The 23,535-nt window shown below is 40.2% G+C and overlaps 1 protein-coding gene across 1 annotated transcript in view; it reads left to right on the top strand.

Moving 5' to 3' along the window:
* LOC100578423 overlaps nt 1-23,535 on the top strand; it is a 340,640-nt gene that overhangs the window by 70,830 nt on the left and 246,275 nt on the right. Inside the window, exon 2 of the mRNA XM_016915971.2 lies at nt 2,741-2,873. Within this exon, the coding sequence (XP_016771460.1) occupies nt 2,871-2,873 (3 nt within the window). The 5' untranslated portion in view covers nt 2,741-2,870. The remainder of the gene's footprint in view (nt 1-2,740; nt 2,874-23,535) is intronic.

The following is a 23,535-nucleotide window of genomic DNA, read 5'->3' as shown; positions in this document are numbered from 1 at the left end:
CGAGATGGAGATAGGACGACGCACGCGCCGCTCTGCGGCAACGTGCAGAGTTGCCTCGCTCCGTCTCTGTCTTACCTCATCCAGCACAAGCTTGAATAAACAAGTATCAACCGAGATTTCTCCAGTCCTATCGACTTGATCGACTAAAGCTCTCTGAAGATGTTTCACAAATGTTTCATTAACACCATATACGTAATCAATATTCGTATAAATATGAAATTCATCGTGTAAAAGATTCGTTTGTCGTTTTTCCTTTCCATTCATTTTCCATAGGAGACAGAGTTTAACCAAGAGAATATCTTCCATTCCATAAAACGCAAACAAAAAGAAAATCTACAAAAATCATATATATATACACACGAAATATCGAATCTGGAGCGAGGAGAAAAATCGAGGAGGGGATAAAGAAGGGGAGGGGGAAATCTGGACTTTCATCTTTCGGATATTTCATGGGTGAACGACGCACTCGTATCAACTCGGACCCGAGAATCGAGTGTTACAGGGTACAGGGCGGATAATGTCGGCCGCGGACCCGAACAGGCGGGGTACTCTTGTTCGACGAGCGTGGCCGCGCGCGCTCGCCCGATCCGCTCCGGACTTATGGTTAGGTCGGCTTACAACCGGATCGGATCGATTCCCCGTGACACGTATGGCGGTGTCGCCCGTGCATTATAGACCCTTGTGGGCCGCGTCTCTCGATCGCTGCTCCTCTCTTCCCTTCCCTCCCTCCCCCTCCCCTCGATCCACCTCTCCTCCTCCTCCTCCTTCTCGCCTGGACACTGCCCTCGAAGAGTTTAGAATTCCCCCCTCCTCCCTCCCTTTCGAAGATCGTAATACACAACGCGACCACCACGACCACCACGGCAGTGGTAGTACGACGTAGTAGTACGACATCCGAGCAAGGAGGAGGAGGAGGAGGAGGAGGAGGGGGAGGGAACGATTGAACGGTTGAAGTTCGAGGCCCCGTTACCGAGAAGTCGTTAAGCCTCGTCGTTAAGTCGATTATCCGCGGCCCTTGACGACGAGGATCCAGGCATCGAGTTTCCTCGCTTTAGGGCCACGTTCATCGGATGGCGGACGTGTTGTCATGCCTCGAAGCGTTATCCAACCGGGGATAACCCGCCCGCTCTCCCTCCCTCTCTCTCTCTCTCTCTCTCTCTCTCTCTCTTCTCCGAGTTGGATCCAGTTTTATCGATCGTGTTACGATAAAACGCGGATCCCTCCCCCTCCCCTCGTCCCTCCTCGGGGGAGTTAATCTGCGCGAGAGTCTCATACGCGGTCGATTTATGGGGATGGGAAGGGGTTGGGAGAGGGAGGGGACGGTGGAATTTGTCGATCGGTAACGTACGACGCTTGTCGGGGGATCGGTTGTGTATGGAAGCGAAGCATACGGCCCGACATCGAGAGCCTCGATGATTCACGATGGCGCGCGCGCGTTACCTTGTGCGCGCCTCGCTCGGTATACATATATATGTATGTATATATATAATGCGTCGTCATTATCAGTCGGCCTTTTGAGAGGCGGCTCGGTTTTTTAATCGAGAACGGTTTTTCAAACGAGATATCCGCAGGGATATGAGGGAGAGAGAGGAAGAGAGAGAGAGAGGATGGGAGTATTACGAGTTTCTGGCGATGGTTTCTTTTTTGGTATTGGGAGGTAGGGGAGGGAGAAGAAGGGAGGAGAAGGCTGATAACGCGAATTTTTTGGAACGTCATTGATTTATATTAAGAATGTATAGTGATATAATGTTAGTGAGTTTGATAAAATAAAGAGTTGTGTTAATTAACTCACAATCTATTTAAATATGGATGATCGTCGATGATAATTATTTGAGAAGAAATTTTCGTGAGAAATTAAATGTATATATATATAAAAGAAGGTGAATAGAATAGTTGGGAGAGAGGGTTAAAGAAAAGATATAATATGTATATATGTAAATGTATAATAGGGATTAACGGTTTTGAAACGTATCCTCGAGAGAAAAGTTGAAAGTCTCTCTCTCGAGTACGGAGATGAGGCATCTCCAGAAGTTTTATAAATGCATTTTTATGATGATTCGACGGTTTAGGGAAGATTTAAGATTGGCGCGGTCTTAAAAGGCCTAACCCGTTAGCTTCTTTATGGGATTCTCTCCTGTCATAAATATCCTCGTACCGTGTGATTCTTATATCTCTATGCGACATTATGTGATTGTTATTTACGGGAATAAGCTTGTCCACGGTTAATTTGAATCCAAGTGTTTCTTTCTGAAATGATTTAAGAGACGCATACAGTTACTTGTATTTGGACGTTGTTATATCACGTCGATATTCGTTAAAGTGGACAAGCTTCGAACGAAAAATAATACTTAAAAAAAAAAAAGAGAGAAAAGAAGAAAAATAGTAAATTTTTACATCATTACTACTAATAGTAATCCTGATATTTTATAAGAAGAAAGGAATCGATTGTATTTTCAAAACATTTTTTATGGTATTCAAGAGAAAACCATCGAGCAAGGTTTAATATTCGACCGTGTCTCGTTTCATTTCAATTCGATTACTTTTCGAAATATCACGATCCTCCCACAATTCCGCTCTACTTTACCTTCATTACCTTGGCCAATCCCATCGCTCGCTAAATCGTTATCCACTTTCGAGGACAGCTTGTTTCGCGGTAGAAGCGTGGGAAAAGCGTAGAAACCGGTGTCTTTCCATCTTGTCATCTTCCGCCCGTCTAATTCTTTTTCTTTCCGCTTTGCAGGACTGTGACAATCTGGCGGACGGCTCGGAGCGTGACTCCCCTTGGAGCTGTGGGGGTGGCAGCGGTACTGGCCGCAGACCCCTCACCTCCATTATCGAGCAACTGCACACCTCCAAAAGCAAACTTCACAATGGTGAGTGGCACAATAATTTAATAATCATAATAATACATCCCTTTTTTTTCTTTAATAATTCCAATATATAATAATTTTATACAAGATAATTTAGTGGAATAATATAAGTAACTAAATATATTTAAACATAAATAGTAACTAAAAAGACGAGTCACAAGCAAAATTTAATAATTGAACTTACGAATAATACGAGGTTATACAGAAAAATAGATCAATAACAAATATAATAACGAATAAATATTATTTAAGAATTTAATATAACATTTAGTTAAGAGTAATTATTTAAAGTTGATTTTATTTTTAACTAGTTACTTCTTTATATCAAGTTTTACGTATGGAGTGCATGATCACGTGAGTTCTCCATTTCCAATTTTTCCAGTAGCAGCCTCCTTCGATCCTGTCCCATCTCCATCATGTCTATCTCCTCTGCTCTCTCCACCCGCGAAGCCCCTGTTTCAACCTCTTTCCTATTTGCAATCAAAGATCTCTTTATTCCACCCCGCCTCGACTCGATTCATTTCTTGCAAGAGCGCCGACAAGCAAGCGGGGAACGAGGCCACGTTGCAGAAAAGACCAATAAGTATATATATACGGGGACATCCGTTCCACCACGTGGAAATAACGTCCCGCTTATGTGCATTGCTTAGCCTCTAATTACCCACGGATGAAGACATCACCGGTACTCCCCTTTCATTCTCCCTCTTCCCCCTCCCTCTTACCACCACCGCCATAACGAAGATTCCTCTCCCTCCCCCGGGGAGGGAATCGCGGGGAGGAGAGTTGAAATCGTTTCGCGTTTCGTTGCTTGATATTCAACCGATTATTTATTATCGTTACACGCCGCGGTCATCATTCTTCACGGGGTTACGGCATAGGCGTGCTCGTTACCTTATATATAATGATTCGTCGGTACGTCCACCTCGAAGGTATATTAGGAGACCACAGGCCATTATTACGGCAGGCCATCGCGAAACACCGGTAGTAATTGGATTCGGACGTTGAAGCATTTTGGCCGAGAGTGATTAATTTCCTCCGCGTTAAGGAGTTAATTGTGTTTGAACTGTTGCGAAAGCTTGGCCTGGAGTTTGACGGGTGGTTTAACGTTAATGGGAGCAGGAGGAGTGGTCAGGAGCGCGGAGGAAAGTTTTTGGTCTCTTCTCGAGGGTTGATTTATTATTTCTCCTTGTCCTTCTAATTTTGTCGTACGGTTAAGTATTCAGTTTTAAGTTATTAAGAGGAGGAGTTGCACGAAGGGAAATCTTGTTTCGTTGGGAGAGGGAAAGTGGGGGATAAAGATAATTGAAAATTTCGAATTAAGTTAGTTAATTAACTGTTACAGTTGATCTGCTCGCATAAAATTTAATTACCTTTGATAATAGATGTTCGCACGAATCAAATAAAATTTAGACAATATTTATTGAAGAAACGCTTGAATCTGAATATTCGTTTTACTTTTATAATTGACAAATATTGAAGAGAATTAGAAATCTTTTCATCTTATATTATTCATCGGCCATTAAACAAGCAGAATGGAAAAGAATAGAATTCTAGCTTGTTTTCAAAAATATAATTAACAAATATCGAAGAGGTTAAGAATTTGATCCTTTCATTTATAATATTCATCAGCCATTAAACAAGCAGAATGAAAAAGATTCTAGAACTAAGCAAAAAAGAAGGCGAAAATTGTTTAAGCTTGTTTTCAAAAATACGATTAACAAATATCGAAGAGGTTAAGAATTTGATCCTTTCACTTATAATATTCATCAGCCATTAAACAAGCAGAATGAAAAAGATTCTAGAAACTAAGGAAAAAAGAAGGCGAAAATTCTTAAAGCTTGTTTTCAAAAATACGATTAACAAATATCAAAGAGGTTAAGAATTTGATCCTTTCACTTATAATATTCATCAGCCATTAAACGAGCAGAATGAAAAAGATTCTAGAACTAAGGAAAAAAGAAGGCGAAAATTGTTAAAGCTTGTTTTCAAAAATACGATTAACAAATATTAAAGAGGTTAGGAATTCGATCATTTAAGATAACCTAGCACGTATACATCGATTTTTAGACAAATGGAACGAGAATAAGAAGAAACGAAGCTTATCGAAGCTCGTTTCCAATTAATTTTAAATCCCCAACGAAATTATATATCTCCTTATATGAAATATTAATAAATATGGAAGACGAATCTTTAGGAATTCGAATCTTTCACTTATAATATTCATCACTCACTAAACAAATAGAATAGAAAAGAATAGATTCTAGAACTTAGAAAAAAACAAGGCAAAAATTATTAAAACTTGTTTTCAAAAATACACGATTAACAAATATCAAAGAGGTTAGGAATTCGATCATTTAAGATAACCTAGCACATCGATTTCTCAAATGGAATAAGAAGAAACGAAGCTTATCGAAGTTCGTTTCCAATTAATTTTAAACTACCAACGAATATTAAATATTATATATAATATTAACAAATATTGAAGAGATTAGAGAAGCTCGGTTGCAACGATCGTGATTCGCTACGTACAGATCGGCCGCTAGGCAATGTAAAAGGAAGGAGAGCGAAGCGACGAAGATCCTAACGTCAATCACGATTACGTGGATGAGTTTTCAGCGCGCGTCTCATTAGCCCACGCCCTCATTATTACGTTATCAACGTCCCCGGGCTCGCATAATGGCCTCTGAATATATTTATGAGGGTAATCCCCGCGGCCGTGCGCGGCCATACGAAAGCGGCCTCTCTCGGTCCGTATAACAATAATCCTTATATCCCCCACATAATTGTGCCCGCGGAGGATTTATAGAGCTGGTCTCGGCCACTGATCCTATCTAACGATCTGCCCATTGAGCAGCCCTGCCTAGGAGTGGAACGAAGATGCAACCTGCTCGCCTCGGGAATGGGGGGATTCATTCAAGCTCACCGACCGTCCTTATACGACCGTCTTTCTTTCCCTCCGACTAAACATTGAAATAAAGTGTCCGAAAAATAATCCTTGAAACGAAATCGTCATTTTCTTATTGGACGTGAAACGCTTGAAACAATCGTTAGTTAGTCGAAAACGTGCAAATGACTTTTTTCCTTTCCAGATTATTTCCAAGATAAAAATAATATTAAAATATCCGTTGCTATTTTATTTTAAACTCAAGAATATAAATCTTATCTTCTTCTAAGATAAGATACTCTGTTTCTTACGTTAGTATCGAGTTTTAGGTTTAGGTTTTCGTTTTTGTTTCCCTGGTTGGAAATTGAGATTTCGTTCGATGCTCGTTTCGTATGGGTCGATTGGTTTATCGAAACCCTTGGAAGTAATTTCACTGGGCCCTCAACAATTTGGTTGTCCACGGACTTATCTGATCCGCGACGATTAATCACGATGCTTTTGCGGGGTTTAAACCGTTTCTCGATACCGTTAAAGATGTTTCGTGCGTGGTCTTTTAACGCTAATTGAGATCGTTTGAACGAATCGATGATTTTAAAAGAATCGTTAATTTCGTGATAAATTTTTTATCATCGTTTCTTTTTCTCTCGAGTGAAATTGAATCGTAACGAATCTTTAAAATTACGGTTGCTGGTATAAAAAAAAGAAAAAATTATAAATTCATCGTGCCGGTAAAATGCCAGAAACTCTATTACAGCCGTATGCACATTCATCATTCGGAATGTCATCAGAGATCATTTTCATTGTACTCCTGCTCATTTCTGAATAATTCCATTCCTTGCTTTTTTCTTCCCCTCCCCTTCCTCGGGAAAAGGGCATCACGTTGCCTCCAAATAAGGAGCTGGTGATGATGATGATGATCCAGTGAGATAGAATTCGCGTGTCATTAGCAACGATTTCAATCCGAATTGCTTTGTCAATTGTGGGAGCGGTCCACGGTTTATTCATCGGTGAGGAGAAACAACCGCTCGTCATTAGAAACGCTTCTTTTGGCTTTAGCCGGCACAAGGGCCGCCTAAGAAGCGCAGTTTCGTGAAAGTTAGAACAGTCGAAGAATCCAGTTTTGGTGGGAATCTGAGTGAACATGACTTGTATTATCGTTTAAAATTGCTCTTTTTTCGATTTCGCGTAGGAAATTTGCTGTTTCACAACAATTTTGAAAGTGAAAAGTTGAAAGGAGGAAGAAGAGAGAATTAATATCTTTCGATCTTATTCGTTAACGGTGTTATTTCAAGACCGATTGTGTTTTTTATTTTATAATTTAGTACGAAACGAAATGAAAAAAGTGCAGAAATATAAATTAATCGCTCTTTTCAATATATATGAGAAGATACTTTTTGGAGAAAAATTTATTCGAAACAATGAATTCATAAAATATCGATAAATAACATACAATTACAAGTCGAGCCGTGTCACGAATCTAGTCAAAGTTACAAATAATACCGTTTTCTCTGACACATCTCTCTTCCTCTAAATTATCCTCAGAAAAGAGAGAGAGAGAGAGGGAGAGAGGGAGCAATTTGTCGCCAACGACTTTCGACCAACTTCCGATCCGACAATGTCGATAAGGCCAATTACGATCGTACGAACGCTCGAGAGACGGTCCCCGCCGGAAATCGTGCAGTTTCGTGCGCACGACACAGAAATAATGAAAAGCCGGCCGATAAATAACGTATTGGAAACCGCGGGAGGCGTATAATTCATTCCGCGAGAATATAGCCCTTTGCCTCGCTTCCATCCCTCTCCCTCTCTCTCTCTCTCTCTCTCTCTCTCTCTCTTTCTCTCTCTCTCCTGGCCCGGACGGTAGGATTCTCCAGCTGCCATAAATCCGAGCGCTACCATCCGAGGCTCTAATTGCATTATAAATTGTGCATGCGCCTGCACATCCTGGCGGGCGCGGAGAGCGCAACGCGCCTATCCCCTTCCCCTCTCCTCTCCCCACCCGCCGTGTCGAATCACCGCTTCCAGGATGCTGGCAGGATACGTACGTATCGTGGGGAGTACGTTTCCTCCGTGGAGGAGATTCAATTTCTTGCAGGGGATTGGGAATTTACGTTTGTCTTCGAGGCGATTAAAGGCGAGTAAGATTCGTCGTTTCGAGGAAGGTTAGGGGAATCACTGTGAAAGTTTCGTAGAGGGCGTTAGTTTTAAAAAAGAAAGAAAGAAAGAAAGAAAGGGAGAGGCGTCTTTCGTGTTAGAGGGATTAATTTGTTCCCTTCGAGTTTACAATGAGATTGATAAGGGAATTTTCGTTGAAATAATTAAGGAAGAGTGATATCCTTTTGAGATATTTTTTAAAAAGAGAGAAAAATTTATTTTGAAAGCGTTTTATCTCGTTGATATGATGTTGAATTTAGCAGAAACATCCCGCCAGGTCGACTAACGTCATTGTACGACCTAATCTCCCGACACGAACCAGTCCCGTGTAGAGGAAATGGATTGCAAGCCCGAGCATTTAATTGGTCTTTATAGATCCTGGCCGTTGCCCATTGCCACGTTACAATATTACACGTGTTGCATGCAAATTAATATCGAGGGTAATTAGCACTCGCCGTTGTATAACCGGACGTCGAATCAATGTCGGCCTGTTGTTGTATAGATATACACGTCGGCGAAGAGAGAAACCGGAAACGCGGCCTCTGAAAACGTGTCCCACGTTGAAGCTGAGCGCGACCGTACACGGCCAATAATAAAAAATGCATAAGCTGTTAATAACGACGGTCGCTTCAGACCTAACGAGTCCTCATTAGCATCGTGATGCCGACGTAAGTTATTGCGCCTAATGATAGAGGCGTCGTGTGGATGTGGCCGCACGAGGGAAAGAAAAATAATAAATGAATAAATAGATGGATGGATAGATAAATAAATAGATAAATAAATAACGAAAGGAGAAGAGATGGAAGCTCTTGGAAGGAGTTGAGCAATGGAGTTGTAGAACCGGAAGATCATTCATTCGTGGTGAGAAAGAAGTAGTAGAGGAAAGAGGAGGAGGAAGGATGAGGAGGAAATCATACACGTTTTGACACGAGCATAAAATTTGTCCGATATTGGATGGAAGAAAGTTGTAGCTTCGAGATAGGACACGTCCGAGGATTAATGTGGAATTTAATAAAATTTCGTAATAACAGTGAGAGAGTTCGTGTAGTTATACGCGTAGTGATTTCTATCTTCTGTTTATCGTGTAGTGAGAAATTGGATGAAATTAGACGAAAGGAATTACTCCTTCCACTGTGGCTCCACGTGGAAGGAAAGAAAGAGAATGTATTATTAAAACGGTATGTCTTCGTGGAATGAAAAGTAGGTTTATCATTTTTTCCAATTCCAAAGTGAAATGATAATTTAGATATATTTTGCCATACAAAATTCCTCTCTGTTCCTCCTGTATTGTAATTAAATTGTAATTAAATTCACGAGAATATTTGTATAGAGAATAATATTCTCTTTTCTTGAAATACTTTTAATCTAAATTTAAGAGTTTTTTTTTTTTTGAAAAAATTATTAATAGAATTCGCAAATCACTTCTTACTTATTATACAATTTATAATCATTCAAGTTCAAAATACATTAAATTATTCATAATTCGTATAACAATTGTACAACAATTGATATATAAAGAAGAAGGTTTGTTGTAACGCAACGTCCAGTTTTCACAATTTGCGAGAAACTCTAGTAGCAGTCTACAAACGTCGAGACGGCCGAGGCGATTAGAAAGTCTCCCTCATCAGGCTTAAAAGTACACGAGCTCGCGATTACGGGTGCGAAGGAGGAGAAGCTCTTAAGCCAGTGCTCGAACCGTTAATCGCAACCGTAATTGCGATAATCGCTCATTGATTGCACCCAGAAGGTGAACGTGCACCTTCCGCACTTTCCTGCATCGCGATACCATCTGCGAATACCAAGATCGGACGCCATTTCCCTTAACGTTAAAATTTCTTATTCACATTTTTATTTCTCTTATTATTCTTTATTTCTATTTTCTTCTTCGACCATCGAATTACTCTCATTTTCTAAAAGTAGCTACCACCCGAAAAAAAAAAGAAACAGATATGAAACAGATACGAGAAAACGAGGAATAAAAGCGAGATCCGAAAATTACCCAATCTCTGCCCAATCTAAATCTCCTTCCCATTAACAATCCCTCTAAACGTCCCTCCCCCTTTCCCTCCGCCTCGAATTCCCTCGCGCAATTACAAATCACGCGCGAAAGTGGCGCGTACCATCCTCAACGAGGCCGCTCGTTTAAATCGGTGCCCGCAGTGGCGAGTTGATTAATGCCGCCACCCACGCGTCTACCGCGATCCAATTTCCAGGACAGGCGATCGCTTCTGCTCGAGAGAAAGAGAGAGAGAGAGAGAGAGAGAGAGAGAGAGAGAGAGGAGACTATGGGGCGCAATTAGCCGAGAGGCGAGAGAGGAGGGAGAGGCTACGTGCCACGTGATCGACGCGGTGAGCGTGACTTATCCACGGAGAGAGGAGTAGTATTCCGCTCGAGCGAGGTGAATACGCGGCGTGAATAAAGACATTAATAAAGGGGGGCCTGGAGTGCGTGGCGACGAGCGAGGCGGAGACGCGAACGAGGAGAGCTCTGCGAGGAGGCAGGAAGCAAAAGGTGGGAATACAATACGCGGCGTGGACGAGGATAATGGATGCTCGAGAGAAAGAGAAAGAGAGAGAGAGAGAGTTGTGTAACGGATGCTTGCTCTAGATGGTGGTGCTATCTGGTGGTGTAGCCTCTTGATGCCCGCTCGGATATATGCCGCGTTATCGGGGCCGAGAATCGCGGGGATCGAACAAAAACCGCCCGGCTCGCGCGCGCGGAAGCCGGGCGGATGACAGCGAGATGTTGTCTTAATACGCGATGCGATGCCACCGCTTTCTCGTAGCCATTGTTAGGTATGATGCTCCAAGGGCGACATCTTGGCTTTTTTCTTCTCTCTTTTCTGGCTCTATATGAAAGATAAGATTTTCTATTTCAATTTGGATTTTGGGGGATTCGTCGAGGATTCGATGGTTTCAAAGATTCATTTCGTAATTAAGATTCGATGGTTTCGATGGATTCCTTTCGTAATTGTGTTAAGACGAGCGTGTAAATGGTTTAGGTTAAGTTTCACATGAAATTCAAGTGCGCACATCTGTATACATTCAATGTATATGTATATATTGTACACTTGTTGCTTTTAAAACTCGTGGGAAAGTATATATTTTCTGACCTCGTAAATTAAGATGGCGTGAAAAGACGTCTGAATCGAGAGATATTTTTGAACGAAGGAATAACAATTACATTGTATAAATTACAAATGTCCCGATATAGCGAAAGAAAGTGAAAACGTTTCTACCAAACGTTTCTTTTTATCTCCATCTCGAGCAGTACACGGCCAAGTGTATCGTTATATAAGTGCACACAGCATTGGATTCGCGGCGCGAAACGCCCCCTCGTGGTCCCTTCTTCGTGTAAACGAGAAAACGGGACGAGTTCTTGGTTACCCTTGTCCCGGCCCGGCTTTATCTCGTACCCCTCTTCGTGAGCCTCGGCTCGACCATTAGTCGTTGTCAGTGTACGTCCAGCCTCTCCTCTTCTGGATCAAGAACCAGGAACCAACCAACCACTCCAACCTCTCCCTTCGTTCGTGCTCCGTTGCGCCGCTCGTAACGTGACCCCTTCACCACCTTCGAGGAATTAAGATATCGAGTCTCTCGCCGACGAGAGGAGAATGGAATTATTCCCTTCTTCTCCCCCCCCCCTTCCTCCTCGATCTTTCTTTACGACTCGTCCGCTATGATCGATCGCCGTTTCAGCATACGATTCCAATAGTTTCTGGGAATGGAGAGATCGAGAGATCTTCCTGTCTCTTCCGCCTTTGTCTCTCCTTGAACGGGCAGCTTGATTCACTTATTGCGGGGGCGACATTTCGAAGATGAAATTAAACGCTTAGGTGGGTTTAGAAAGTTTCAGATTGTTATTTCGTCTTTCTCGTGTCTTTTATGTTTTTTTTTTTCGAGGTTTGATGTATTATAAGATCAGTTTTTGATGTTCTTCTGTCCACGCAACTAGAGCTTTATTCTAACGATATTTATAACGTTATTTAATTCGCTTTGATTAATTTTATAAACTCACCAAACCTGCCTGAGAGACATTTTTACCTTCGATCGATTTATAGATTGATCTAAACGCATATATTTTCTGAATTTTATAATCTGCCATCATAAATTTTGTAATCTCCTTCTCCGCGTTCGATTATTTATTCATAAATTGTTTTTTTTTGTTCGTAAGATTAATAATATTCGAATTTTTCTTTTTCAATAAATGATAAAATATTGCTATGTCTTTGATCGAATTTCTTTTGCCAGGAAATTTTAATTAGAAAAGTATTGTTTCGTCGTTTGAGCCTCGGATGAGTATCAGAATCCGATCAGAGAACTCTGTATATTCCAAATCCTCGCCTTTATTTCACTTCATCCCTTAACACATTTTATCAACCACGGCGTTTATGAGCTGTCGCCCGGTAACGAACAGACCTGTTCCATCGACAAATCCTTCGTAAGAAGGAAAGAGAAAAAAAATCAGGCAGAGTTAAACTCGACGACGAGAAAATGTGCGGTGTCTCTCCTCACAATGAGCGCATCAATCCAGGTACAAGTTTCACAACTGAGCTCGCTTTACTTTCGTAAAGTATTCACACAGCAGTAAAAATATAACTTCTCGCTGAAAGAGTTTAATCGTGTCGGTCGTAATTCGCCATAAATCGAATGAAGAAACCTCAGGTGTCGAGCGAATGGGTTCGACGAAGGTTTGGCATTGTGCAATTCCGCTGACTCGCGAAATGGTGGCATCTTGCCATCTTTCGAGATTTTTGGGGGCAACGGGAACCATTGTTGTGCAAAAATAACAACGTATAATTTTATCATTCTTAACCTCGTTCGCTCTCTTTCCGACAAATTTACAATCGAAATTGCGAAGAATTTTCTTTGTTTTCCGACCTTTCTTTCCTTCGTTTATTTAACGCTTATTGCGTATTTTATTTCCTCCGTATATTGTTATTGCATCGCTTTATAAATTACCTCAATATTCATCTTTTCAACACAAAGTATCTCGTATTTATCCTATACCGCCACAATTTTTTAAATTCTTGAATTTCTTAAAACTTATATTCATCCTTTTTTTCATTTCTTCTTCTTTTATCCTCGCTCGTAAGAATAACAAACTTGAAAATTAAATTCTGCGAAATTGAAAAATGAATTTATCAATGACCAATTAAGATTCTCTCTGAATTCTTTCGATCGATGGAAAGGAAAATTAAAAAGGGAAAACAGGAAAGGTCCGGATAATCCCTTATTATATTAGATGCACGAGAGTCGGTTGATAAAAAAATTTTCACCGATATATATCCTTCCCCGAAGCTATCAAATTCCTCGTGGATAAAGACGTGGGATACGTTGGACGGCTCGTGAATGGGATTATTAATATTTCCCTTTGCCTGCGCATCTCTTCTCGCGGCCTTTCTCTCGCATCGCCTCGAAGCGATCCGAGCGAGATACCCTTGCCGATAATTTATGCGAAATCGTGAAATCAAGTTTTACTACTTCTCGCCCATCCCTTCGGAGACCTTCCTCGCGCATAGATAATTAAGATATCCGTTTCCACCGGATTTATTAATATATTTCTTGCAATCCTCTTTTCCTTTATTCAATGGCATTTGAAGAGGTGTAAAGAGATTTTATGGAAGATACGGAATAATATTTAAATTCGTTAGCGCTCGCGTTAAAGATATTATTACGCGTTGGTTTTTCAGCCAGAGACATTGTGACGATTTGTGACGCGATACTAGCGCCGCCCGACCATTAACTACTATTAATACACCCAACGTGCTTGGATACGAAACTCCATACATTTTCCTAACTATATTTTCCAATAAACGTAACAGTAAAAAAATATAAATATAATCGCATTAATTCTTCTTGAAAGTTAATATCAAATCATCGGATATTCAAAAAGTATTAAGAACAAGCTCGTCTTATCTATCTACGAATATTAACGCGATCATCTTCCTCATCCCTGTATCTCCACCTCAACGATAACGTATTAGCGCACAAGCAAATTGCCTTCGGGGCAAAACTGAAAACTCTAGCATCGTGAACATCATTCATTCCTCTCTCTCTCTCCCCTCCCTCCTAAAAAATCCACCACGTAATCAAAAAGAAGCACGTTATCGATAAGAGAGAACCAGTTGAGAATCTCTGAGCCGGATCTACTATTCGAAAGCAACGTCTATTACGGCTCTCCTTCCTACGTCCCCCGATAATTTCAACATTCCACAAATCCTTTAACGAGGCACACGCGACCAGTACGCCCACAGCGTGGAAACAGCGCCCGATAATATCCGATCGAGGCTGGTTTCCATCCAGTTTCCCTTGAAACTGCGCGTGTCAACCCCGCGGTTGTCCAAAGTACGCCCACGTATCGACGACGCGTGTCGATAGAAAGGAGAAAAACGGCCGAGAAATGTTCCTCCTCATCCTTCTCCTCCTCCTCCTCCTCCCAGAGGAAGGAAGATTTCTTTCTTCCAAACCGCGTGGCCGCACGTTTTGTTGGCCGCGCGCGGAATTATGCGGTTACGTGCGCAGCGTTTCGAGCGGAAGAAACGGAGCGTCGCTTCGTGTATTTCGGGATCGATGGCCCCTCCGCCACTCTCTTGCTTGTCTTTTCTGCGAGCCTGTTTTCTTCGGCCACCGGTAATGGCGTTCGTGAAGGGAGATAATCGAATGGGTTGACTTATTTTGGAAACGGGCCGCGACTGGAATCCCGGATAATCGGCACGGTTTGTCGTTCCATCGGCTTGAGACGAAGTCCAAGGGGCCATGTTTTTTAGCTACGAGATTGAGTCTTATGATGATAATGATGATAACGATCGATTTGAACTTTTATCGTCGCGATTCTCTCGATTAATCATATTAGATTAATTAATAGATCGCTATAGACGCAAATTCCAGGTTATTTTTTTAACAATTTTCTACTTACTTTTATAATTTTTCAATTTGTATATAAAGAAATTGAAAAAGGAAAAGAGATTTTAACCTTATTCGAACTTTCAAATCAATCTTATTAATTAAATTTAATATTAAATTTAAAAAGAAGTTCAAAAGAAATGAGATTGATTATGATAAATTAATATCATTAAATTGATTATTCATATTTCTTCCAGTTATTATTAATTAATTCGATCACGATCATTTTATTTCCACAAATTTTCAATTTTTACCATTTCGTTTAATTTCTTTCCTGATAACGAATTTCTAAACCAATATATTGTTCCTCCTCCTAACAATATATTTCTCCTCCACGCTCGTTTCCATTAATACCCTACACGTTTCCGAGGAATCTTTCCTCGAGATCAAACTTCGCATCCTTGAAAAGACGAATTTCTTTCACGAAACAAGTAGTCTGCGCAGAGTCGAGTTACCTCCTCTTCCTTCCTCCCCCCACCCAGGAATAAAATATGCGTATTTTTACGCGTCCCCTTTCTTTCTATACGCGGCGTATCATTACTATAATGCATCGTTGGTGCTCGCGAGCAGAAACGAGAGAATCGAAATCGTCTTGATCGTCGGCGGTAACAGAGTAGGTTACTAATGGTGGGCTTGGTGGGTCGGTGGGTTGGTAGACTGGGTTGGGCCTCTTAGAGGTCCCACCGAGGTCAGCTGTACGAGGAGGATATGGTTGCCCAAGGCACCGATGACATCGACGAGCGAATAACCGGCAACTCGAGACTCTCTCCAACCGGCTACGACCCGAACCAACAGGGATTCTCGCTTCTCTCAATGAAATATTCCCTGGAAATGATGCCGATCCATCCTCGACTCGAGAATCCCGTGTCTCTTCCCCCTTTTTTTTGCAATAGTTTTGAGGGATATCGAGCAATGCTTTGTGTAAGATTTTTCGAGATGACAGTATGGTTTGTAAGTGGAATTTTGTAAGTTCAAAGTTTCCTTTGATCTTTATTTTAAGAGGAGGATGAAAAGGTTAGGTTAGGTTAGGTTAAGTTAAATGTGAAAGGTTTAAGAGAACTTGTAAGAGGTTTATTTCTCGAGTTATGGAATGATATTATAGTGAGGAATTATCGAGATTACGTTTCTATTCAAGAGTTTATAATTTGGTCTTCTTTATTGGTCTTTGATTTGGAGAAATTATTATCTTCAAATTTTGGGAAAGCTCTTTTTAGCTCTTTCGATATTGGCGTCAATATTTTCTTTCATCGTCACAACCTAACCTAAACTTTCATCATCTTCACGATATCTTTTTCTCCCTTGCTCAAACCTAACCTGCTTGGTTAACCTTAAAAACGAAATCTCGTTTTTTTCGTTCATTCATTGATCGAAACACCGTTCATCTTCTGCTTCTTTACTTTCCAAAAATATCTTAATCATACCGTGCGAATATTTTCGAAACTCGTTCGAAATAAAGCAAATAAACTACGAATAATAATTATTCCTGCGTGCTCCTCTTCGGGACAATCACCTCCGGGGTCGTGCGTGTGTGTTTCAATGCATAAAACAGCATCGTTTCGTGCGGCAGCCACGGCTCGGCATATGTCTTTGCCCGTTGGAAAGAAGAAAGAGGATAAAAAGAGGCGAGTAAGCCTCTCCTCAGGTTCAGGAGGGATGAGAAGGGCAAGCGTGGAGGAGATGCTGAAGAAGGCACAGGTCATGCAACAACAGGAAGGTTAGTTGCTCGGGGCGGCGACAAGCGAGCGAACACCATCTTGCCACGGCTCTTACATACGTAACCGGCTCTCATAATAATTTCGCTCAAGCCACGAGGAACCCCGGATGGACGTGGAACCGCGCACGTTTCCTGGTACCTTATCCTATTTTGTCTAAAAATGTATTTCGTGTGGTGGAAATTGGAAGTGGAATTGGAGTTTACATATGTGAAGAACAAAGTAGGGATAATTTAAAAAACGAATTTGTGGAAAAATATCATTGGTTGCAGTATATTTTAAGGATCTTTCTGATCTGATGATTACTTTTCTTCAATTGTATATGTTAAATCATATGCTTCGATATTTTACGATAAGGGATCAATTTTTATTATTCATATTGTTCAGATTTTGTGTAATTTTAAATCACATGCTTCGATTTTACGATAAGGGATCAATTTTTATTATTCATATTGTTCAGATTTTGTGTAATTTCTAATTATGTTTTTTTTTTTTCAATTTTTTGAAATATTAGAAATTATAAATTTATCAACGATCGCAGCACGAGCTTAGGCAAGCAGGTCGATTGTAGATTTCATTACCATTAAGTTGTTAATTAGTAGCAGTATGTATACACCTGCATGATTTTATGCAGAATCCAGATGCAATCGGACACAGTTAACCTTTGCCCATCTTCAGGATTTGACGATTTTTTGGAATCTTTCGTCGAAAAATTTTTTCTCTTGTTCAGATCATGATCGATCCATTCTCGATACTCTATTCTGGCAGGTAGGCAACTATTTATCGATGGGATCATCGCGAATAATTTGAGATCTCGAAGGAAGCAGAAATGGTTGGCTCGATAGGAAGAAAGATGATGGAATCGATGGTATCGAATAAGATTTATGGGATGAAAAATAAGAAAATAATTGAAAATGGAGGATATTTGAAATTATTCTTGAATGATTTTTAATTCTCTATAAATTATAAAATTTATCTGATCGTCGATAAAAGATTAATAAGTGATTTAATTCCCTTTGAATCTTTGGAAAAGATTGAAACAATATCCGCAATATTTCTTCAACGTAAAATACGTTCAAAATATATCATAATAAAGCATAAATCTCATGTCCTGTAAAAATCAAATCGTACCAATTCTTCTCTAACACGATAATATCGTATCACACGAAGCAAGAGCATGTACCATGATCTGTTCTGACCGCCTCAATCATGTACAGAATGTTACGATTTCCTTAACTGATTTACCAAGCCAATCTTTCACCAGTTCCCCTACGTGTTCCTCGGCTGATGGACATCAAGAATCGTTTGTTCACTGGCTTGCCTCCACCACGGAAATCGCGTTGGAATCATTGACCGTGACAGATAGTGTTCAAGACGATCCAGTTTCTCGTTGGACTCGTTTGAATCTTCCAGTTTGACGAGCTATCTCGCGCCATAACGATAATCGATCGACTTGGTTGACGTCGATGTGCGAGTCCTTTGGAACTCTAAGGCTTGAAAAAGCAATTAAAAGAGTAGCTTAGAAAAAGGAATTTGGATTGATGTTTTCTCAAGTTAAATTATACGTTTCGTACCAAGTGAAATATGTATAGAGATTCAAAGGATAAGTATGAAGTAAAATAAATACGCATCGCTCTTCAGGCCTATCATAATTTAGTTGATCTCTTTATTGGAGAGATAGTTTTTTGTTTATTTTCTTCACTGCAAGATTATTATACACGGAAGCAAATCATAAAAGCTCTCCCATTAATGCCCACGAGATCTAGTTCTTCAAAATTATCGAAAACCATTTGTCAAACTTCTTCAAACATTCTTCAAACTCACACATCAATGGCCAAAACATCTTCGATACTTAGCAATCGAGTGCACGCATACGTCCAATCTCGAAAATTAATCGAATCGTCGAATCAAACCTCTTCAAACATTCTCAAACAAGTTCATACATGCACGCATTCGCAATACGCAAAGCGGTTGGTTTCGTTCTCGATTCGATTAGAAGAACCAGATAGAATCGCAATCGGTCTCCCATTCACGATTCTATCAACCTGAGTTAAACAAACGCAAACAAACGCGTGCGCGCGTTATCGAATCGAATTCTCGCGTTCGCACGTTTCCCTCGATCGACGGCGTCGCCGCCGAGCGGATAATTGCCGATGTCTGGATAACAAAAGCGTGTCAATAATTAATCGACGCTGAGAAGCGGAGATTAATCAATTTGGTTAACGCCACACCAACGAGCGTGCGGTATCGGTCGGGAGCGGAGCGTTCCTCTTTTTCTATCCCCCTCTTTCTTCCTCTTTTTCCTCCTTGTCTCTCGCCTCCGCGAAACCTCGGTTACCGCTCGTGTTAATTAACCCCATTGAGATCCCAGTTAAGATATCATTGTTCCGTGGCGAGTTCGCGTTTCGACGAGAAACAAAATCGCGGCCGCTCCACCTTCCAGCTAAGGGGACCGAATAAATCTTACCGGCAACGGGGCACCGACTAATTTTTAAGATCTCCGTTTTCAATTGTAATTGCACCGCGCCTGGCCACCGATAAATTATGGATCGCTCGTCGTTTGCCCGGGTTTGTTACGCTCAACCGGCAAGAAGGGCTTCGTGGCTCTGTAATTTATTTTTTTCTTTCGCATACGTGTGTTTTCAGTTTGGAAATAATTAGCGAACTGTTTTTTAAGATCTCCATTTTCAATTGTAATTGCATATTGGAGTACCTGATCTCCCATAAATTATGCATCGCGCGTTCCTTTTTTCTTTTTTTTTTTTTTCCCTTTTTGATCGGGTTTGCACAAGTTGGAAGGGGTTTCGCTCGATTCTGAGATTAATTTATCTTCGGTTTTGTACACGTTTTTCTTTTATTTTGAAGACAATTAACGATCCCAGGGATCGAATCACTAATTTTTAACATCTCTAATTGCCCGGTTATTGATAACTAATGGATTGCTCGTTGTTTGACTGGGTTTGCGCAATCGTATATATTTCTTTAATTTAAACTTAAGTTCCGTAAAAGTATGATATTACTCGAAGAAGCCAATTCCAACCGTAAAATCATCGTTAAATCAAGTTTCATCGAGCGGATGACGCGTGTAAACTCGCTGTATCGAAGGGATCGAGGCGGAGGGATCGCCGACCAATAAGACAGTGGCGACTTCCTTGTTTGGCGACCGAGAGATCGAGAGATCGCAATTAGGCTCGCCGCGTCAAACGTTCTGGCCGGTGGCCCCTTATCTCCTTGCGGCCGCCTTGTTCACTTTCTCCTCCCGATCGGGCCTTACCGATTTCGGGCCAACGCGGCGGACCCTCGAACTCGCTCGTCACGAGAGATCTTTTTCGTGGAACTGAAGAACCCGTGCGCGCGTGTGTGCACGGAATCGTTGCTCCTTTAGCGAGATCGTCCCGATATAACAAAAATTTAGAATTTAATTTGTGCCTTGTTGTTTGCCGAGTGATCGATCTTCCTTTTTCGCTTTTTCCTTTTTTCTTTTTTTTCTTTTGCGGTCGATCGCGTGAATTTGCGTCCTCGATCGAATTTCTGGGTAATGAAGTCGTTTGGGATTGTTTGTTGGCGTTTGGAGTTTCGGTTGCGTGATATCAAGTTTAATTTTTTATCAAGAATTGAATTATTTTCTTCTTCTTTCTTTCTTTCTTTTTTTTTTTTTTTAGATACGTAAAATAGGATTAATTAATAATTTTTATTATTGAATAGAATTAATTTTTACAATGATAGTTTAGAATTCTACGTTGTAAGAAGTTTACAAGAAATGAAAGTTCGAAAATGAACATTACACGATACTATCACGTTTTAATGGGCATTATTAAATGAAAATATTATATACTTTTACCCGTTCGTATCCTTAACGCGTTTTGCAACAAGTAATTTTGCAAGAGACACTGATCCAATTTCATATATATATATATATATATATGAAATAGTGAATGTATCATATTTAATAGACAAAGATTATAACAATGTAGAAAGTGAACGTTTCGTAAAGGATAAGGAAAAAAGCAGGAAGTTGGTAGACAATTACAAGCAAAATTGCTAATACTATTTCTAATGAACATTATATAAGTGAAATAATCGAAAAAGAAAGAGGAAAGAGAAACAAAAAATTTTAAAATATAGAATCTATTATAAAATAATTTAATGTTACTTTACATAATATTTATCCATTTTTCGTATACAACTTATACTCCCCCGAACAGCTTTCCTGGCAATTGCCCCAATTACAAATACACTTCATTTCCAGGTGAAACCATTTTTCACGGTATTTAAATGCCACAATATTTCTGTGTCGCAACAAGTTCTCGCGGCCACGATTAATTTACTCGGGTGTGCACACTTTAAACGGTCCGCATTACTGTCAATCATTATGCATTTAGTGCACAGGCGCGCCTCCTAGAGAAAATTGAAAGCCATTCGCTTCCAGGGATTTCCACGAACAAAATGTTGTAGAAACAATTATCTGTTTCCACATTCTTTTATTTCTTTTCTAATATTTTTTTTTTCTTTTCTAATATTTCTCGAACATTTTCCTTCTCAAAATATTTTTTTAAAATCCAATATCAATTTCAAAGTCGAGGATGGAGAACGATACTTTGTTTCATTTGAAAATCTTCTTGAATAATTTTAATACAATTAGACTTTCTATTACGTTTCTTTTGGATTTATATTATCGTGTTACATCATAAATTGTCTTGCGAAGAAATTAGAGTAGAATTCGAATTAAAATCTCTTCTAAACTAAAAAAAATTAATTTTGTCCCTGAACAAGTTTATTATTAATCTTCATTTCTCGTCATTTTATACTATAAAAAGTTCACGTTCTATTTTTTCTTCTTAACTTCAATTAATCTATTATCCTTCCATTCGTTGAATTAATATTTTAGAAATCGATTAAGCGTGTAATAATCAGTATTCCCAAGTACATCTACTTGGAAAAGGAAGAGAATGAAATAATGATTACTCGAAAATCTTACCCTTTCAAAAATCGTTACGTGCATACCAATGCCTTCAATGCATTCTTGATCCCGGCAATTGAGCCGCGCGCGCCGCTTGAAACGGTACCCAGCCCCCTCTGCATAATCGTAGCTTCCGGTATAATAGCTTTCTTCTGAGAGTGGCTCATCGTCGGCTTCAACGACAACTTTTTACCTCACTCCTTTTTTCTCCCTGTTACCCCGCGACGCGGTAGTTAACTTCTTTGCCATGTGATCGAGCGACACGGTCCACGTGCCACTCGTGTCCGGCCTAATACCTGAAATGCTTCCCGTTGATTGTGAACCGGCCTGTGCCGTGTCTTCCCTACTCCCCATCTACGAGGAAACCGCCTCGTGATAACGGTCTTCACGGTCGGGGATCGCGTTCGTTCGCGGTATTAAACCCGCCTCTCTCTCTCTCTCTCTCAAAAATATCGCTCCGCCAATTTGCGTAAACTCGATTTTGTTACGAATTTTGTTATTAATTTCACGAAATTTAGAAATTTAACGAATTATCGATGCGAATCGAAACTTTTACATGTAAAATTTAACACCTTCGAGCGAGATCGATACTTTTTTTTTTTATACAGAAGATTTGTAATATCGCTTAATGGATATAGATTATGTATTTACGTAAGTTGAAAGAGATATTCAACGTTAAATAATTATGATAAGTTACGAGAGATAAAACCCTACCTCACGAGGCGAGGTAGATTAATTAGCGAATACAATAACGACGACCACCGCTTAAGTTGAACGTTGACAGTTTTACTCGGCATTTGTAATTCCAAATTACAAGATTACCGGATTACAAATCCGCCACGATATTTCAACGTCCTCGCGTTAGGCAAACAATTCGTTTTAATCCCTCTCGTGACCAGAAAAGAAGAAGATCTCGCGAGAGGTTAAGAGGTTAGGTGAGAGATATTAAATATATCGTGAAAAAAAAGAGGAAGAGGATATACGTAATTTCTCGACAGTAATCCTGCTCATAAACCTTATATTATGAATCTACTGTATATACTTATATATACAGCGTCCTGTTTTCATCGTCGCCTCGATGATCGATCAGCCTCGATGAACTGGTGGTGTCCGCCTTCGTAACGGCCTCCTAATCTCTTTTCATGGAGGGGAGGAGGTGGATGGATCCGAAAGTGTATGCGTGGATGCTTCCATCTCTCTTCTATGGTCTCAAGTGGTCATAAGTAATCACGTCGAGCCGCGGTAGTCGGGAGGAACTCGATGAAGAAGAGGCGAGAGGAGGAAGCTCGTTGCAAAAAGAGGAAGCTCGAAGAAATGCGGTCGGAGAGTGTATAGCGAGGGGGGAAAAAAGAGGAGTGAGATGAAAGAACGGGCACGGATCTCCGGGGCGCGGCCCTTCACCAAAAGGAACAATTCGATGGAATAGAGAAGTGCGTGCGTGTATACATGTCTGTGCATGTGTATGTGTGTGTGGAACATGGTGTCTAGATGGATAGAAACGTAGTGGAATGAGTAGTTGTTTGTCATTGCCAAATGCAATGATCGTTTCTATCTATGGACACGGTTTCTTGAACCGTGGAATTTTAGAATAAAAGAAAAAAAAAAAAAAAAAAATCAGAAGTAGAAGTAAAATTTTTATTGAATCTATTTATAAAATTCTGTGAGAAACAGCAAAGTGGAAATTTTGAAGAAAGTATATTCTATGTAAAAGTTAGAAAATATTTTAGCTTTGCTCGAATCCAATGATCAATCGGAGCATTATTAGTTAGGAATTCAATTATTCTCGCATTCCTTTTCATCCTTTCTTCATCGGAATTCGATTCTTAATCTTCTATGAACACATTACACAATCCCACATTTCGTTCATCGTTATTCTCACTCTCGAATACGATGCAAGGATTTTCCTTTTTCTCTGATTCTCATTTAATTTCATCATTTAATCCTTGTTCGTTAATTGCGATCGGCAATCGTATCGGCGAAATAAAATCCACTTATTGAATACCATTGAAAATATATTTCCTCAGCCCCTTAAACGGATCCGTCACGGTG

The sequence above is a fragment of the Apis mellifera genome, linkage group LG13 (assembly GCF_003254395.2).
Source record: "Apis mellifera strain DH4 linkage group LG13, Amel_HAv3.1, whole genome shotgun sequence".
In the NCBI taxonomy this organism is placed as follows: Eukaryota; Metazoa; Arthropoda; class Insecta; order Hymenoptera; family Apidae; genus Apis; species Apis mellifera.
The sequence above is the reverse complement of the archived record's forward strand: the minus strand, read 5'-3'. Positions and strand labels throughout refer to the sequence as shown.